The 16,421-nt window shown below is 42.5% G+C and overlaps 2 protein-coding genes across 6 annotated transcripts in view; one reads left to right on the forward strand and one right to left on the reverse strand.

Annotated features, from left to right (window-relative positions):
* Nucleotides 1-1,470: 1,470 nt before the first annotated feature.
* LOC115357592 (gamma-interferon-inducible lysosomal thiol reductase) lies at nt 1,471-7,381 on the forward strand. Its single transcript, XM_030049148.1, has 7 exons — nt 1,471-1,704; nt 3,035-3,223; nt 3,939-4,010; nt 4,113-4,202; nt 4,884-5,036; nt 6,761-6,829; nt 7,208-7,381. Exons 1-7 carry the CDS (start codon nt 1,552-1,554, stop codon nt 7,265-7,267), a joined length of 786 nt encoding a protein of 261 aa, XP_029905008.1. The 5' UTR covers nt 1,471-1,551; the 3' UTR covers nt 7,268-7,381.
* A 111-nt stretch (nt 7,382-7,492) lies between these two features.
* Nucleotides 7,493-16,421, reverse strand: part of LOC115357591 (cAMP-specific 3',5'-cyclic phosphodiesterase 4D) — a 119,612-nt gene continuing 110,683 nt past the window's right edge. For 3 of the 5 annotated variants that reach the window (XM_030049144.1, XM_030049143.1, XM_030049146.1), the window contains 3 exons: nt 16,226-16,348; nt 14,137-14,319; nt 7,493-13,629 (listed from right to left, as the gene is read on the reverse strand). In XM_030049144.1, the coding sequence (XP_029905004.1) occupies nt 13,039-13,629; nt 14,137-14,319; nt 16,226-16,348 (897 nt within the window). In that variant the 3' untranslated portion in view covers nt 7,493-13,038. The remainder of the gene's footprint in view (nt 13,630-14,136; nt 14,320-16,225; nt 16,349-16,421) is intronic. The other 2 variants (XM_030049147.1, XM_030049145.1) reach the window with 1 other exon arrangement.

Below are 16,421 nucleotides of genomic sequence, written 5' to 3' on the forward strand. Positions count from 1 at the left end.
CTGTAAATCATTTGGATGCCAAAAGGTGGTTGAAAAACACCAGAATTATCCTCGAACCTTTGATCTGATGCATTTAGCTGCAATTAGTTATTAGACTGATGCTGTGAGAAAATACTGATGTAACTGTTTAATGTAAATGTTTATTTACTGTGTCACTTATGCAGTAAAGTCTAGCAATTTGTGTTTAATTAGCTCAGTGATTGAATAACTTGTGTTTTCTTTATGTCAGGAGTCGAGAAATCTCTTGGTTTTTAAGTTCTTTTTTTTTTATCGGTTTATTGGTGTAAAAGTTTTGTTCAGCCTCTTCAGAACATCATTGTTCCTGTATGCACTTTCAAACCTCCAAATAAAACTGAAGTGATGGATTAGTGAGTTGTTCAGTGGATTTTTATGTGATTTATTTATTCATTTATTCATTTGTTTATTTATCTTTGGAAGACACGTTCTGATGATGTAACCCTCCAAAACCCAGGAGGGTGGCTTTTATTTTAAAAGGTTTTATTTCACCCTTGGAACAAAATTAATTTTATTTCTTTTTATTTTAAATTTTTTTTTTATTAAAAAAAATAATAAAAAACTTGAAAAAAACGTAACTTAATAATTTCTGGGGCAGTTTGAACTAGTTTAGTCAACTTTTTCCTCATGTTTCTGAAAGAAATTGCTGCAGTTCCAAAGGATGAAATAATATTCATTAGTGGGCTTTCTGTGGAAGGGAAGCATGCAGGAGTCGACCAAGTGTGTTGCAGACTGCTGAATGTGCTTCAGTTAAGAGAATATTTCTACTTCCACACATTTGTTTTAGATGGAAAAAATATTGCTGATAGTTTCCCAGAATCTCCACCAAAAAGATATTTATCCCATAATTCCTTCACAGTGTCCTCATTTAAAAAAATGTCCATCTTCACAAGTCAAATAGTCTTAGATCGTGTCTTTCAAAATCTAGTTTTTCTCCAAACAAGTGAAAATATCTGCCGGTGGGATTAAATAATCCCGCTTGTTTCCAGTGCTGTATCATAGGAATGGTTGTGGGATTGAGTACAGATATGTTGAAACAAGGCCTTGGATTAAGCCATGTTGGAGTCTGGTCCAGGATTACAGAGCACCAAGAGGGAATATTCACCTCTGCCTCGTTAAGGCAATTCCAAGCAGGATATGACATGTTTTTTTTTTTTTTTTTTTTTTGAAGCTACACGGCCTCATCGGGGATTAGATGCATCATCCACCCAAGTTTCATCAAAATGTGATTAGTGGTGTCTTATGTATTGCACATGACAGTCAGACAATTGATTGCTGGGACCAATAAAACACCTTTTAAAACATCATCAGTGTTGTAATTCTTGCCAAAACTGCAAAAGGACCTGACTGCACTGACAAGTCTGAGGCAGGAGTTTACGAGGAGCACCTGAAGGCAACATCAGTCCCTCCTGCCTGGTGCTCATTAATTAGGCTGATTGGGCTCTGCTTTGGTAGATTTAGACTGAGGAGGAGCCTCAGTGAGCCTCTGTGGAACCACCGCTGTGCTCAGCTCAGCGCGCTCACTCTTCTCTCTCCATGACTGCTGACATGAAGTTTGCCCGCCTGTTGGTTGTCTTTTTACTCTACTTACCTGTCCAGAGAAGTGATGGAAGGTCTCACCCCAAGCCGTCCTGTCCCTACCCTCCCTCACAGTGGTGTCGCTCCCTGGAAATTGCAATAGAATGCAAGGTGAGTAGATTTAACAGGCAGTCAACCATTTGCAGGATAAGGAGATTTGTATTTTTAGTGAAAGTGACTTCAGTTCTTATATTATCAGCAGTACAAGTAAACTAAAATACAGGAGTGAAGGCCTTCATTATATTCCTGCAACAGTGGATTTCTTATGAAAGACAAAAGCATAAGTAGCAGAAATGGAATAAAAGCAAAGGTGACAGGGATTGTTTTACATTTTACTAAGCAGTCTGTCTGACTGGTTGTTGTGGTTTCCAAATTCAGAGGGAATGAACTCTTTTGACTCTTTACTGCTGGTGGTTTGAATGTTGGTGATCTAAAAAGTGAGATGTACTCTGCTGTTACATCCATACGCCATTTTCAAACAACTGTCAACTAAACAACGTCAAATATAAAGATTCATTTGGATTCTCTTGTCCTTGTGGTCCATTTTATTATTGGCCAGGTGTGTAGCCGACAATGCTGAGACGACTTCCCAACATGTCCAGTTAGCAGTTGGCTGTTATTATGAATGCAGAAACCTGTATCTGCTCTGGGGGGGAAACTGTTTGTTTACAGTTGTTTTTCCCAAAACCTCATCTTTCATCATGAGTTCAGTCAAAGATTCCCTTGTCTGAACTTAAATGAGGATCATGCTTTGGAAATTGAGCACCAGATGTCCTGCATTTCCCAGGAAGTAACATGTGACTGCAGATCCTGCAGCTCAGGCCCTGCGTTCCAATACTCATACTACTATACTATTTAGTAGGGAAAAAAATAATTAGTATGTCCCAATACATACTAAACTACATACTTTGTAAGGGCAGCTGCAGTACATACTAAAAGTAAAAAGTATAAGTATGCGATTTGGAACGCAGGGACAGTCAAATCCACGAGTCTGAGCTGTGAGGAGACAAGGCCCGGACGTCCACTTTGTCTTGTTTGCGTTTTACCCTGCAGAAGCTAAACTGTTAATTTGGCTGTTCTCCCCTTGATCACAACGGCAATCAGGCCTGGTGAGTATCAGTGGACTGGAGGCATGAAAATGGCAGCAGCCTCCCTTTGATAAACTTGACTTGGCAGTGTTTGCTGCTTAGGCTGACACACTCTGACACCTGAAACCAGTCTTTTTTTTTTTTTTTTTAAATACCATATCCTGCTTGTAATTACCTCTACAAAGCAGACAGGAATTATCCCTCTTGGTATCCACTGTGTGTCAGTTTGTCTTCTACTAATCCATGTCCTGATTTAGATTTTGATCCAATCACAGCAACTCTTTGGCCAGAGAGGAAAAGTGATATTGAACAGTTCTATTGTTTTCCATGTGATGTCCTTGCGTCATGTGTAGGTTCAGAAGCAGTGTATGGAGCTGAATGCCACCAAGCCCCTCTCAGCTGCTCCTCCAGTCGAGGTCACTCTGTATTATGAGAGTCTGTGTCCAGGCTGCAGGGCCTTCATCACTCAGCAGCTCTTTCCCACCTGGACGATGCTGCAAGACATCATGACTGTCAACCTGGTCCCCTATGGCAATGCTAAGGTACGCCAACTCTCTGGGGCAACACAGAACTATGCTAAACTTGGTCTGCTATGACTGTGACTTTCAAAACTGGGGGTCCCAGCTTGGAAAAGGGTGAGACATGGGAAGGCCTCAACAGTCTAATCTTTTCTCAATAACAGAGGATGGCAAATTTTAAATCATGCAATGCTGCAAATACAGTTTTGATTTTGAAGCACCGTTGATAATTATGCCCTTCAAAATCAACAGTGGCTGAAAAATGGGAGTTATTATTAGTTACCAAAAACAAGGATGTTACTACAAACAAAAGTCACCACATAGAAAGCATGATGTATTTAATAGTGATTATGATTTTGTAGCCTGTCAAGGACCACAGGTTGAAGAAATTAATAAATAATAATGCATCCCTTGCTTTAAGAAGTTGGCATGTGGGGATAGCAGATCTAATGGAGCAAACTCTGATTTGCTCAAAATTAAGGTGAAATTGTGTTTTTACAACTAAATTGTGAGCAAATTTTGAATTCAGAGCAAATAGAATACACCTGATGAGGGACTGAAGCGCAACGACTTTCTTGAGAACTTGACAAAATGTTGGCTGTGTCTTGGGAGAAACAGCCTAAGCATGAAAAAGTTGAGCTATGGCAACAAATGTAGGTATAAAGTGTATTACCAGGATGCTCTATGGCAATGTGGAGAAAGATTTTGAAGAAGATGTTTCTTTTTTTTTCCTTCCCAGGAACTTCCATCAGCAAATTCTCCTTTCACCTGTCAACATGGAGAGCCTGAATGCCAAGGCAACATGATTGAGGTTTGCATGATGTCTGTTGCATCACTGCTAGTTGGCACCTCTAGCCATCACATTTTCTTCCTCCTCGATTAATCCAGTTTGGATTCGTGATCTGTTCCTCAGGCTTGCATTATCCATTTAGCCGGCCACTCCGCGTTTCAAGTCGTCTACTGCATGGAATCATCAGCCAATGTCCTCAACGCTGCCCAGCCTGTGAGTGTCCAGCCCTCCGCAAAATGCCTCTTTTCCAAAACCTGGGCGATTAGAACCTGCTTTAGGTAGAAACCTGTTTCTGTTGTCTGGGGACTATTCTTGAATACATGCATCTGATCCTGAAGTAAAATAATGGGTGACGAGTAGATGTACAAACACACATGTGGCAGGTCTCACCTTAGCTGACTCACCTTAGCGTTATTTGATTTAGGGAAAACAGTGAAGCTTATATTCTTGAAATGTTAAGGCTGAACCATGAGGCTTTTCTTAAACCTTTGCTGCATGTTATTCCCCCTCTCTCTGCCCTCTTGTTTGTGGCTCTCTGCAGTTTGGCAGAAGCATAATCACTGGCATAATTTAACGTACTCTGGTAAAGCACCTGATACACTATGAGCTTTATCATGAATGCAAAAGTTAAGTCCATAGAAGACTTTAGAGCCTAAGAAAAATGTCACCCTCTGGCTGCTGTGCTTTACACTGTTTTCCACAGGTTTTCCAGGGTGATATTTTCAAAGGGAATCATAGAAAATGTAGGCTTCTTTATTACCTGCACCAATCAACTGGTCAGGTTTTGCTTGAATAAAAAATCTTGGGGAAACCATCATATAATCAGATTTTTGACTCTACTGGCGATGGTGCACGTGTGCTTGCACTAACGGCTGCCCTGTCTTGCTGGCTCAGTGTCTCCAGCTGTATGCCCCCGCCGTGTCGTGGTCCAGCGTCGACTCCTGTGTGAAAGGAGAGATGGGCTTCAAGCTGATGCACAACAACGCCATCATGACCAGAGCTCTGAGTCCTGCGCACACCCACGTCCCCTGGGTCACCTTCAATGGGGTAAATGACAACAGACTAGTTGTAGGAGTTTTAGTTTTACAAAAATTTAAGGGCTCCATGCTGATTGGCTGAAACAGATCTACCTGAACGGGGCATGTGTGAAGGTGCATGGGCCTTAACTGGGTCAGGTGTGCAAGAGTGGAGCTGGAACAAAAACCTGCAGGACAGGAGGGGTGTGAGGACTGGGTTGGGAACCACTGAGCTAAACAAAAGCAAAACATTTTTTTCTGTTAGAAGCAGAGCAGCAGCCTTCATAATATGAGCTTCCTTGTCTATTACCTCGGCTTAGTATTTTCCAAAGTACGCTTAAAAGAGTCCAGGCTTTCTTAACAAAGCCTGACTTGAGTTTGAGTTGAGTGACCTTTTGAACGGAGCTATTTCGGTTTTACAACAGGCAGCCGCTGCTAAATCAGTGTGGCTAATTCAATCCAGGCTTACACAATCATTACATGAACACGCACATCGCCTAAAAGCAGCAATTCTTACATCTTTAAATTCATTACGGCAGAAAGGAATGGACACACCAAAGCAGCAAAAACCACACTAGATTAAATACATGAGCATATCTTAAAACTGCAGCACGTTGGGACATTTTTGTTTGATGCAAAGTATTTAGTCTTTATTGTGGGCAAATGTTCATTTGTTGATCCTAAAAGCAAGTTGCCATACGCTGAAGTCCTGAGGTTTCAACTTCATTTGCAAAAATGCAAATGTGAGTTCCTATGAGTTGTTTGTTCCCTGCCTTAAGTGTGTTCACTGGAACTGGTCTGTCATGTTCGTGTTGCGGCGGCTGTGCAGATTGAACTGCTGAGAAACAGGACTGATTCCTGCTCATTGGAAAATTATTTTGCCTTTTCCACAGTATTTTTTTCTTCTTCCTCAGTTACAGATATCATGGGGTATAATAGCTGATTATCTGACTATATATATCACAGAATCGCTTATTTCGTGATACCGTCATTGCGGGTAAAATAGTGATAGTGTTGTTTTGCATGTTACCCAGTGACTCTCACCCCTGCTGAGGAGCTGGTAGTTGACCCCGACATCGGGTGACCGTCCTGACCAAACCACGTAGCTCATGTAAGAATGCAAACATTGTTGAATTATTATACTTTCAAAAATAAGTGCCATAATCTTAGATTATCCAGCAATTAATATGAAATCCATAAATGAAATGGTGATTGTTAGGGGGGTGGGGTGGGGTGCAGTTTTAAAAATAAAGCCTACACATTTTATGAACTTGGTGTTTAGCCGGAGTTGAAGCTTGCCTGGAGGGATCGGTTACCATAGCAGTTTAACTTGAAGCTCAATTAAGCCTGGATTATCCAATCAGCGTGGTTTTTAAAATACTCCATGTCTGTTTCATTTGGCTTCAATCTAATGTGACTTGCTAATGTAACTGTTTTGGCTCCGCCCACTGTGGCTTAATTCGACCAATGAGATAATCTGCCACCAGGAAACATTCTCAATTTGGAAAATCACAAACTCCCAGCACCGGTGACGTGAGCGAGGTGCCCAGGTGCCTCCAACAAGGCGACACAGTGCGCTGTGTTGCAGGGCTGAGTGTAAGGCTGGTGTCTCAGCACGCTCTGCACACATGCATCTCAAGCTGCTGATGAACAAGTAAAAAAGGAGCCCCTTGATTTTAAAACGATGGCTCTGTGCAGTTCTGATATGTAAGAGTGAAGGTCACAGATGACACGTCACGTGCTGCTCTGTTGCAGGAATACACCGACGAAAATCAGGACAGGGCCATGTCATCACTCTTCCACTTGGTGTGCCAGCTCTACAAGGTGAGGAGTCACTTCCCCCTGCTTACGCCCGGGCCACTGCTCTGCCAGTGCCATGTGCAGGGCTGCTTTTCAAAACTGTCCCGATCACAGGCCAGTTGTCTCATTTTTAGTGTGTAACACTGTTACAGTTGTTAGTGTTACTACCCAACCCTCGCTGTGTCTGAGTTGATGCTGTGGCATCACAGTATGTCACATCTGTTACATTAGATTACTATCACTAGTATCTACATCAGTGCAACCAAGACATTTTCCTCCACAGTTTTCATATACTTGGCCCATAAGGCACCTCTTATTCCTACAGTATTTTGTATTGAAGTTGCCAGTGTAACATGGTGTCACATACTGGGACTCCAGTGTAAAGCTGTGGTTTCCCTGCAGGGTGGGAAGCCCCCTGCCTGCACCGGAGCCCTGGTCAAACTGGACAGGAGCGTATGCTGAACCCCACAACCTTTCCATTCCCTGCCTGGAGGTTCTGAAGAAACACAGGATTATGTAAAGCTTAGAGGATGTCAACTAACAGTTTGTACAATCATTAAAGTGCCGACTAACTTATTTACTGGTTTCATTTTCTTTTATTTTAGTGCTCTTATGTCACATGCATGTATGGATTTGTGGAGAAAGTGACGTGGTCGTTGTATAATAAGAAACAAAGGCAGCATGATGTAAATTTCCATATAATTTATTGGCATTTTCCACTTAAAACACCCTGAACTCCCGACACTCGTTTGGCTTAAAATGAGAAACAAGATCTGATCTGTCTCTCAGCAGACATTGGAGTGGCAGATGTATACATCCTTTGTAAAGTATACGTGATTTTTTTTTTTTCCTTAGGCTCCAGATTGTGAAATCAAAAGTCTTATTTTACAGTACTTTGTCTTGACAGACACGGATTAGGAATAAATATCATCTTGTAGAACTGTGCACAACACGGAGGCTGAGAAAACGAGACGACGTGGACGTGAACGGCGGCAGTGTCGGCGCGGCACAGCACCAGAGGTGGCGCCGGTCTGCTTGTCAACACATTTAACACTGTATGGCACCAACGTGTTCCCGAGGGCCCGTCCTGCCTCGATGCCACTTAATACCTCCCACCGGCTGCTCACCACTGAGCTGATGAGCAGCCGCTTTGCTGAGTGGACAGGCTGCAGCGTTCTAGTGCATCTGAAAACGGAGCCTCAGTTTCAAATCCGTCTGGTGAGAATACCATGCTAAACTTTTTTTTTTTTTTTTTTTTTTTTTTTTTTTTTTTTGGATAGCTTTCTGTTCTGTATTGATTAAAGCCATCAAGGCACTTCAAACGGACAGATTTTGACCTTCAGATGGTAGCCGGGGAGATTCCTGCTTCTTGCCTTTGACTTTGGTGCTAAGCTGTGTGGTGTTTCTGCACTGCACCTCCAGAACTCACCTGTCAATCAAACTGGGCAGGACTGGGACATCTTAATATATTTTCTTTAGTTGTTCTGTTGCTGGAGTCAGAGTTTCTGTAGGTGGCGCTCTTTTCTTAGCAGCCACTGTGGCTCTTGCTGATCATGTTAACTACCCAGGAATTTTATTTAAAATTAACAAGAAAGCTTTTGTGAACTGGAGGAGAGTGGCTTTGTGTTGCTGAGTATTGGAGTTAAATATGAGAGGAAAAATGACATTTATGTGCACCTGATGTGGACTGGAAGGATTAACTTTACACCTCAGGTCTTCCTGTCATATTCCAATTAATTGCCTGAATCAGACGCAGCTGAAGTCGACATAAATCAAAGTGTTGAAACAAGTGACCCTGGAAGCCCAGGAGCCTGTGGCTGAGCTTTACCTCACCCACTTAACTTGATTTCAAGTTAAGTGGCTGAAGTCTTTTTGAAGGGGAATTTTTTTGTAATTTTGTATTATTTTTTTTTTTTAATTTTTTGGCGGTAATTTTGTGACTATGGCACTTTTCTCTGCTATTTAATTTTATATATAATAAAGCACAAATTATGAGAGCTACCCTTTTTTTGCTTATTTTCAGGTAATGTTTGGCTATTTTTCTGTAATTTCTTGCTAATTTGCTCATTACCTTTTTTTCCTTTGTTTTTTGAAAGAAATCAAGTGAATTTGAGGTTTCAATGATCTGAACAATCTGCTCGGTTTGGTTCGAGTCACACTGACAGATAGCAGATTCCTCATGGAATTTTTTTTTCCACATATGAATTTGGCTAAACTCAGATCTAAAAATGCCAAATTCTAGGTGTTTTTTGCCTGGTTAGACTGTAAAGACATCTTTGCCACATGAAGAAAAAACAAAACAAAACAAATTGGGTCACTTGTTCCAGGCAGTGTAAACACAGCGTACAGTAGGCTTACTTTTTTTTTTCCTTTTTCTTTTTTGGGGAGTCTGTGCTGAGGAACTCAAGAAAACATGAATTTGTTTTATAGAAAAAGCAGGTAGCTCACACAAATGTGAAGAAGTAAAGGAGGCTCAAAGGGAGAAAACACTTCACTTTCTCTTCACGTCCATTTTTCCTTTTATAGTGATAAAGTGAATATTTGTTGGGGTTTTAGGCTGTATGGAGGAAATTTGGAAACATCACTTTTCTCTACTAAGTTGTCAAAGGCATTCCTCATTATTTATGACATTTGATAGACTAAGTACTTAGTCACTGAATTAGAGGAAAAAAGTGATAGTCCTGCTGTTGTCTTAGAACCAGTCTTGAGTTTGTGGCGTGAGGCCAACATGAAACACCTGAGCCGTGACACTGACATGTGGCAGCGCTGCTCGGACAACGCAGCACAGCGTGCGCAGCAGGGCTTCACGGTGCTTCTCACCTCACAGTTTCCTGGGGTTTTGGGGCCTCTAAAGTTCATTTTGAGATGCACTAGAACCAGAGGATGCTCAGTCAGGAAAAAAATAGTTCCTAAATCCATGTTCCAACACCATACCGTTCACAGAGCTGCATCAGCAGGTGTTCAGTATGATGTCGGCGGTGACGTTCTAAAACAAATTATTCTTCACAAATATCACTGTGTGAAATGACAGTGGATCTGAGAGTGTGTTAGCTCAGATATACAGATTGTTTTACTTTTTGTTACCAAATTGGAAATACAAGTTTGTTTTTTGTGACAGCGAATACATATTTTCATACTTTTCCAGAGTCTTTTGCAGTTCCTTTCATAATTTTCCACATTTCCAAAGAGCTATGTAGGAACCTTGGAAATATCTCAAAGGAAACATGAGTCAAATGGCACTGTGAGGTATTAAGTATCATCCAGCCAAGACTGGTTTGGGCCGACACGTCAACATCGGTGGGACGGTCCTTTGACACGAGGCTCCAGCCACTCCTAGTACATGTAAGGCTGAGCAATAAAGCTTACTAGCTGAGTTAATGGAATACTGATTGACTAGTGTTTTCTACTACGGCCTAACCAGGAAACGCATCAAATCTTCTGTAGTGCTCGCTGACTTCCTGGCTTTTTTTTTTTTTAAAACCTCAGTGACATCGACAAACACAGCTCTAGACTGAACGTTACAGAAACGGTAATGTACTCCTGAAACTACACACATTCTCAAATCTCGATCCGGTTAGGAAAGGGCTGGACGGACTGAGCCTATACTGCACAAAAATCTAGTAAATCATCTGCTTTAAATACTGTTAATGTTTCTTATCATTTGTAAAAACTAACACTATAAAGTCAGTGACTTTGATACAATCATCAGGTTAAAATCTCTAGTGTAAAAATGTAGAGCATCTTAGGCTGGCAGGTGTTTTGTGTCTTTTAAACACTTATGGCACACAGTTATCCCAGTCAAGGAGTTTCCACCACCAAATAAGACAGAGAACTGGATGGAACAATGAGCTGTATGAGACCAGAGGCAAATTCACTTCTGCCAGCAGGGTTTGAAAAGGCTGATTCGTTATCTCCACTGCAACACCCCTCAGCAGGGCTTCAAATTAACAAAGTGATGTTGGAATCATAAGGCTCCCGCTGGCATTTTGGGGAAAAAAAACAAACTCATGTAATTAAACAGGCAGTGTCGTCACGAGCAGGTCAGACTGCAGGTAGAGTGTTTTCATCCTCCTGCCTCCGATCAGATTGAAGACATCAAACGGCTGCAGTTAAAAGGGATAGTTCACCCCTTTTGAAAAGTACAGTAGTGGTGCTATCTTCCTCTCATTGCATTTGGAGCATCCAGCACTCAGTAACAAACCTTAGACACCCGTTAATATCCTTAAAAATAACCACTTTAATTCCCTAAAATTCTTGACTAAAAGTCTGAGTTTGATGTGTAGCAGATTTTTTTTACAGCCTGAAATGGTGTAAAAAAGTTTGAGTGTTTTCAGGAAAGAAAAAAAAAATCCGGTGGAACTATTTTCTTGTGCGTTCTAAGCTGTCTGTGCTGCGGTGGCTGGCAAGTGCCTCAAAGTGCAGCAGTTACTGGATCTTTCCGGATTTTGATAACAGGAAAATTACAGCTATAAACAGTAGTTTGAGCAAAACCATTGTCTGTGTGGACTCGGTAGTCATATGTGTGTTTAGTTTTGGAAAGCAATAATTGTAAAGTGATGATACACCTTCTTTTCAGTGGATCACGGCGGATATTTTTAAGGATGTTAGCTGGGGGGAAATCCACGTCAATGGCAGGAGGCTAACAGTTAGCATTTGGAGCATCCAGCCAGTATCCAGCACTCAGTAACAATGAGAGGAAGATAGAGCCACTACTGTCCTATAGAACAGATAGAGGGGGGAGTGAAATGCTATATTTTCAAAATGGGTGAACTATCCCTTTAAATAGGAAGGTTCAGCCTTGGTGGATTGGTCTTTAAGTTGAAACACTCAAATTGTGCTTGCAGTTTGTGATTAAGGGACACAGATGACACAGAGTCTTATAATTCCAAGCTCACAACCAGCTGACAGACGAACGCAAATGAATTTCTGTCGACTAAAACTTCTCGGCGCTTTAGCGAGCAGCCAACCTGCTCGCTGACGGCTAAGAAACCGCATTGGCTGGAGAATATTTCGGAATCAACGGGGCGCTGGCTGGTCTTGTTAGTTTGCGGCACTGCCTCGTGGTACCTTCTAGTCAAACATCCTGTACTGTGTTTGTGTGATGAGCAGGCCTACAGGGGGTGAAGCCCTTTGGAGACGGAACAGGAGAGCTAGACGGCAGAAACGGTAAAGTGCTACTGTGGAGGCACCCTGATAAAAATGCTTTTGAAGCACAGAAACACAGACGAGACCGGCAAACACAAAACGAACAACTATCCCAAATCAAATCTGAAATGGTGACACCTTAACAAAAAAAAAAAAAAAAAAAAAGCATCACATCAGATAAAAAAAACAACGATCAAACTAATTCAGCAAATGGTGTCTTTTGGATCTTAAAGAGGTGAAGACTGGGGTACCCCGGAACACAAACCATGTCTTTTAGGACACATTAAAATGCAGCGTTTGATTTTCATGATGCTACAAGTTTGTATATTATTTAGCTGCTTGATTTTCCAATTCTTCTAGTAAAGGGTTTTACTCCAACGTATAGACGAGACAGGTGGGCGTTTCTGGCATGGAGGTAATTCAAACAGGAAATGGGGTCAGAGGTCAGGGGTACCCACTGCATCTGTGCTACATCTGAATTATTTTTCTCTTCATACCCTGAGGTTTAGGTCGGTCGATTCTCTCGCTGCTCATCTACATCCTGTATTTGGTAAAATGATTCATCATTCACATCATTCTTAAACAAAAGAAACAATACTCACTTATACTGACTGAACTCAACAGTTTCATATCCAAATTAAAACAATGGTGCAAAATAATTCCCAAGACCCTGTCATATGATTGCAATCCTTATCCGCTGCTCGTGTGAAAGTCACAAACAGTTTATTTGGAGGAAGACATTTCTTTTTCCTTTTTTGTTCTCGTTAGAATGCCATGACTGGGCTTCGCTCCTTCCCGTTTTAAATGCAGCAGTCTGTTTCTGGGACACTCCGAAATGAAGCTACAACACAGCAGGACGGGACACAAAAGGCCGATCAAGCACCCAAAGAGAGGCTAAAACCATTCTTGTTTGACAAGATTTAAAAAGAAAAAACAGAGGGGGAAAGTCCCCCTGTTCTCCAGAGAGGGCTGTCTCCAGTGTAAAGGGACTGTGGTGATTACAGACTTTATTGGAAAAAGGCCTGCCCTGCCCTGCCTCCTCCTCTTCCTCTCTTCTGTGGGTGGGGCGGGGCAGGTTGTGCTGGCTGTTATGTGCCCATGCGCAGGCAAGCCACTCCGTCGCCATCCTGGCTCAGGTCTCTGTCCCGCTCGCCCCCCTCCAGCCCTGGGGAGGCCAACGTCCTATGGGGAGTGAGGGGACTCCGCACCGACATGGTGGCCAAGCTCAGGGTCCGCGACGGGTGCGGCGAGGGGGGGCGGTACCTGCTACTGCCACTGCTGCTACGGGGGTCCGGGGACAACGACAGGGAGGAGGAGGAGCCTCGGCGCTGCTTCCCACCTAGCGGGGCGTCCTCCTCCTCCAGGGGGCTCTCCAGGTCAGACTCCACGTCCTCCTCCTCTTCCTCCTCCTCTTCCTCCAGGGTGAGTTCAAACTGGAACTTTTCCCCGCCCCCTCCTCCTCCCCCACTTCCTGATGGGGTGGTCCCCCCTGTGCTTCCTCCGGGCCCCTCCTCGGTGTGGCGCTCCTCGGGGCTGGAGGGGGAAGGGCTGCGGGGGATCATGCTCTGGTACCACTCCCTGTTGTCCTCCAGAGTGTCCAGGATGTCCTGGGCGTCAGGGTGCACCAGGTCGGCCCACGTCTCCCACAGGGGGTGGACGATGTAGTCAATGAAGCCCACCTGATCACAATGACAACCACAAGAATATATTAGGATATTAATGACGTTACTTGTTGTACTTTTGCCACTGTGTGTACTCACAACGAAGGCTGTTCAGACGCTATTTGGGTATTTTCAGGAAGATATTTTGGATAAATTCGACTGACAAAACGGTTTGGAAGTGATGTGCAAAGGTCTGGAGGCATTTGAAATCTTATTACTGTTGTGAGTATGATGGGTGTAAGAGGGAGGAGGCTTTTGCTGCTCTCATGCCATATCAGAGAGTTCAAAAGTCTTTGAGCAAGCATGCAACCAGGAAGTAACCTGCAAGATGGTGCAAAGATGACCTGCTTTCTACCTAAATAAGAAAACACTGCTACCACTTCCAAATAATTGTTTTAATCCATCAGTATATATCATAATTTTTTTTAAGTATACTTACATTTCTAGGTGGAAATAACTGGCAAATTACGAGAAGTAACACCATGAGGATTTTTTTTTTTTTTTTTGCTCTCTAGGAGGGGTTACCTGGCTCTTCTCTATGGAGGCATTGTGTTTGTCACACATGGGACTGATCTCCATGCCCTTGTCGCGCTCCCTGTCTCCCTGGGTGAAGAACTCCACCATGATGCGGTCCGTCCACTGGCGGTACAGCTCCAGTGGTTTGGTCGGGTTGCTCAGGTCAGCACAGTGAACCATGTTCTGCAGAACCTGGGGAGGACAGTCACTCAGAATTTATATTTATTACAGTAGCCAGTAGGATTATTTACTTATATTGCGATTAAATTATCAGCATTCACGTGGTCTACATATTAAAAGATATAGCACCAAAATGGCACCTGATGAAGTTTTATGATATTATGATAGCATTAATATATTTCCCTTGTATGGTGTCAAACAGATGAAGGCAATTATAGCTCAGTCCCGAGTCTATATCATGACAATATACTGAGAAGAGAAGACTGCAGGGAAGACTTCAGTGGAATATAGATGCAGTGGCCACAATATCTCCAGCAGGTGGCAGCACCTTGACACATAAACGTGCACACAGCTGTGCGCTACATGTTGGTTGTGTATGAACAGGAGCAGGTTACTGTAGGGACACACTGCCTCCCATACCTGTCAAGTAACACTGCTTATTACTGATTTGTCATTGTGATTGTAGTAGGCTAGAATCAGTAGGTGATTTGAGGGGATATGAGGAGGATGCCATCCCCCTTGTTGGCAAAATGACCACAATTCATCCCCGCTAGTAGAGAAGAGACTGCAGGGGCAGAGGGGTTGTTTAGTTGAATATGTTAGTCTACTCTGCCTGACTCACTGATCCTTTATCTGACTGTTTAAGATAGAATCCATGGCCCTGACCACGGCTCTGAAACACCAGCAGCCTCACTGTGCTGTGTTTATAAATCCATGTTGCTGTCCGTGGTGCTGAAGAAGCAGACAGATTTGTAACTGCCCTTTTTTCTCAGTCCCGCCCTTATGTCCGTTTCATTTGCGATCTTCAATCTATAATATTCTCTAAACTTTATACTATAAATACTCAGTTCTACACTATATTGTAGCCTATATACTAGGCTATATCAAGCAGTGTCACATTCTTAATCGAAGTGATGATTAGCCACGCATAGGCACGGCCTGTAGTATTCCTATAATATTGCTTCAATACTTCTATGATCATTCATCAGCGACTGTGCTGCTGAAAATACAAGCCAGGCAAAGCTGCCTCTATAACAAAATATTTAGGGGAGACATGACACAACAGATATAGTTTCGACTATAGATGTTTGGTGTAACCTTGGAGTGGAGCAGGTCATGTGACTGAGGAAATTAAACTACACTGACTGCACCACGCTCAGCGGCTACACTTACATAATTCAAGGTAATGTTTAGACCGTCAAAATGCTTTAAAGCACTGTTACAAAAAGACAATTGTAGTAGGGAGAGAAGGAAGATAACTGGATGAAATAGAACTATAGAATTGGAAATGTCACAGCTATGGTTAAGGCAACAATGTCCTTTGGGAGGTGTACGGGTGTGTGTGGGTTGGTGGTGTGGGAGCAGAGGAGTTAAAAAATAACAAATCACCTACTGGTTAGAGTCATTCTGAGTTCCACATCATAATCATATGAGATTAGTGTACCAATTTTGGAGTTCAGCAGCTTTAATTACAGGTTGCTGGATGTTGGAATATGTACTGTATGATATGTGAAGTCCTACACTATTGTCTCGTGTTGGTCAGTATGTACTACAAGTCTGTTATCTTGTGTGTTAGCTGTCAGTAAGCCTCTGCATCAGTCTAAACTCCTATATTTCTTGGATTGGACCCTTCCAGTGTTTTTAAATGTTTGGCCCATTTACTAGAATTTACCCACATTTTACATTACAACAAACTATTTCACAAATCATACAAGGGTACAAAAAATCTCAAAAAATACAATCAAAATCCCTCCATTTTCAAATTTGAAAAATGACTGCTTGCTCTGGGAAAAGGTTAGCAGAAGCATGATGTTAATACATTTTGTAGATATTAGGCTAAACATACTAAATCACTAGTATGGTCCTTTTAAAGTGATTCTGACAATGCATTGATCCTGGCCATCTGGGGGTCTCTAACCTGGATGCGGTCGGAGTAGTTGTCCAGCAGCAGGACTCCCAGGCTGGTCACCTTCTTGGTCTCCACCATGGTCTTCATGTCTGCCAGGAAGTTCATGTGTTTGGACATGTCTGTGGCCAGCACCTAGCAGGACAACAACCACACACAGCAGCACATGTGAGCCACTCACATTGCACTATCAGGGTTCTATTTGTTA

Source organism: Myripristis murdjan, chromosome 4 (assembly GCF_902150065.1).
Source record: "Myripristis murdjan chromosome 4, fMyrMur1.1, whole genome shotgun sequence".
Taxonomy (NCBI): domain Eukaryota; kingdom Metazoa; phylum Chordata; class Actinopteri; order Holocentriformes; family Holocentridae; genus Myripristis; species Myripristis murdjan.

Bases quoted from the DNA above. Each gene is read 5' to 3' on its own strand.
- LOC115357592 (XM_030049148.1), top strand. From the start codon at position 1,552: ATGACTGCTGACATGAAGTTTGCCCGCCTGTTGGTTGTCTTTTTACTC. The intron at 1,705-3,034 runs GTGAGTAGATTT...CGTCATGTGTAG, and splicing joins AAATTGCAATAGAATGCAAG to GTTCAGAAGCAGTGTATGGA. The intron at 5,037-6,760 runs GTAAATGACAAC...GCTCTGTTGCAG, and splicing joins CCTGGGTCACCTTCAATGGG to GAATACACCGACGAAAATCA.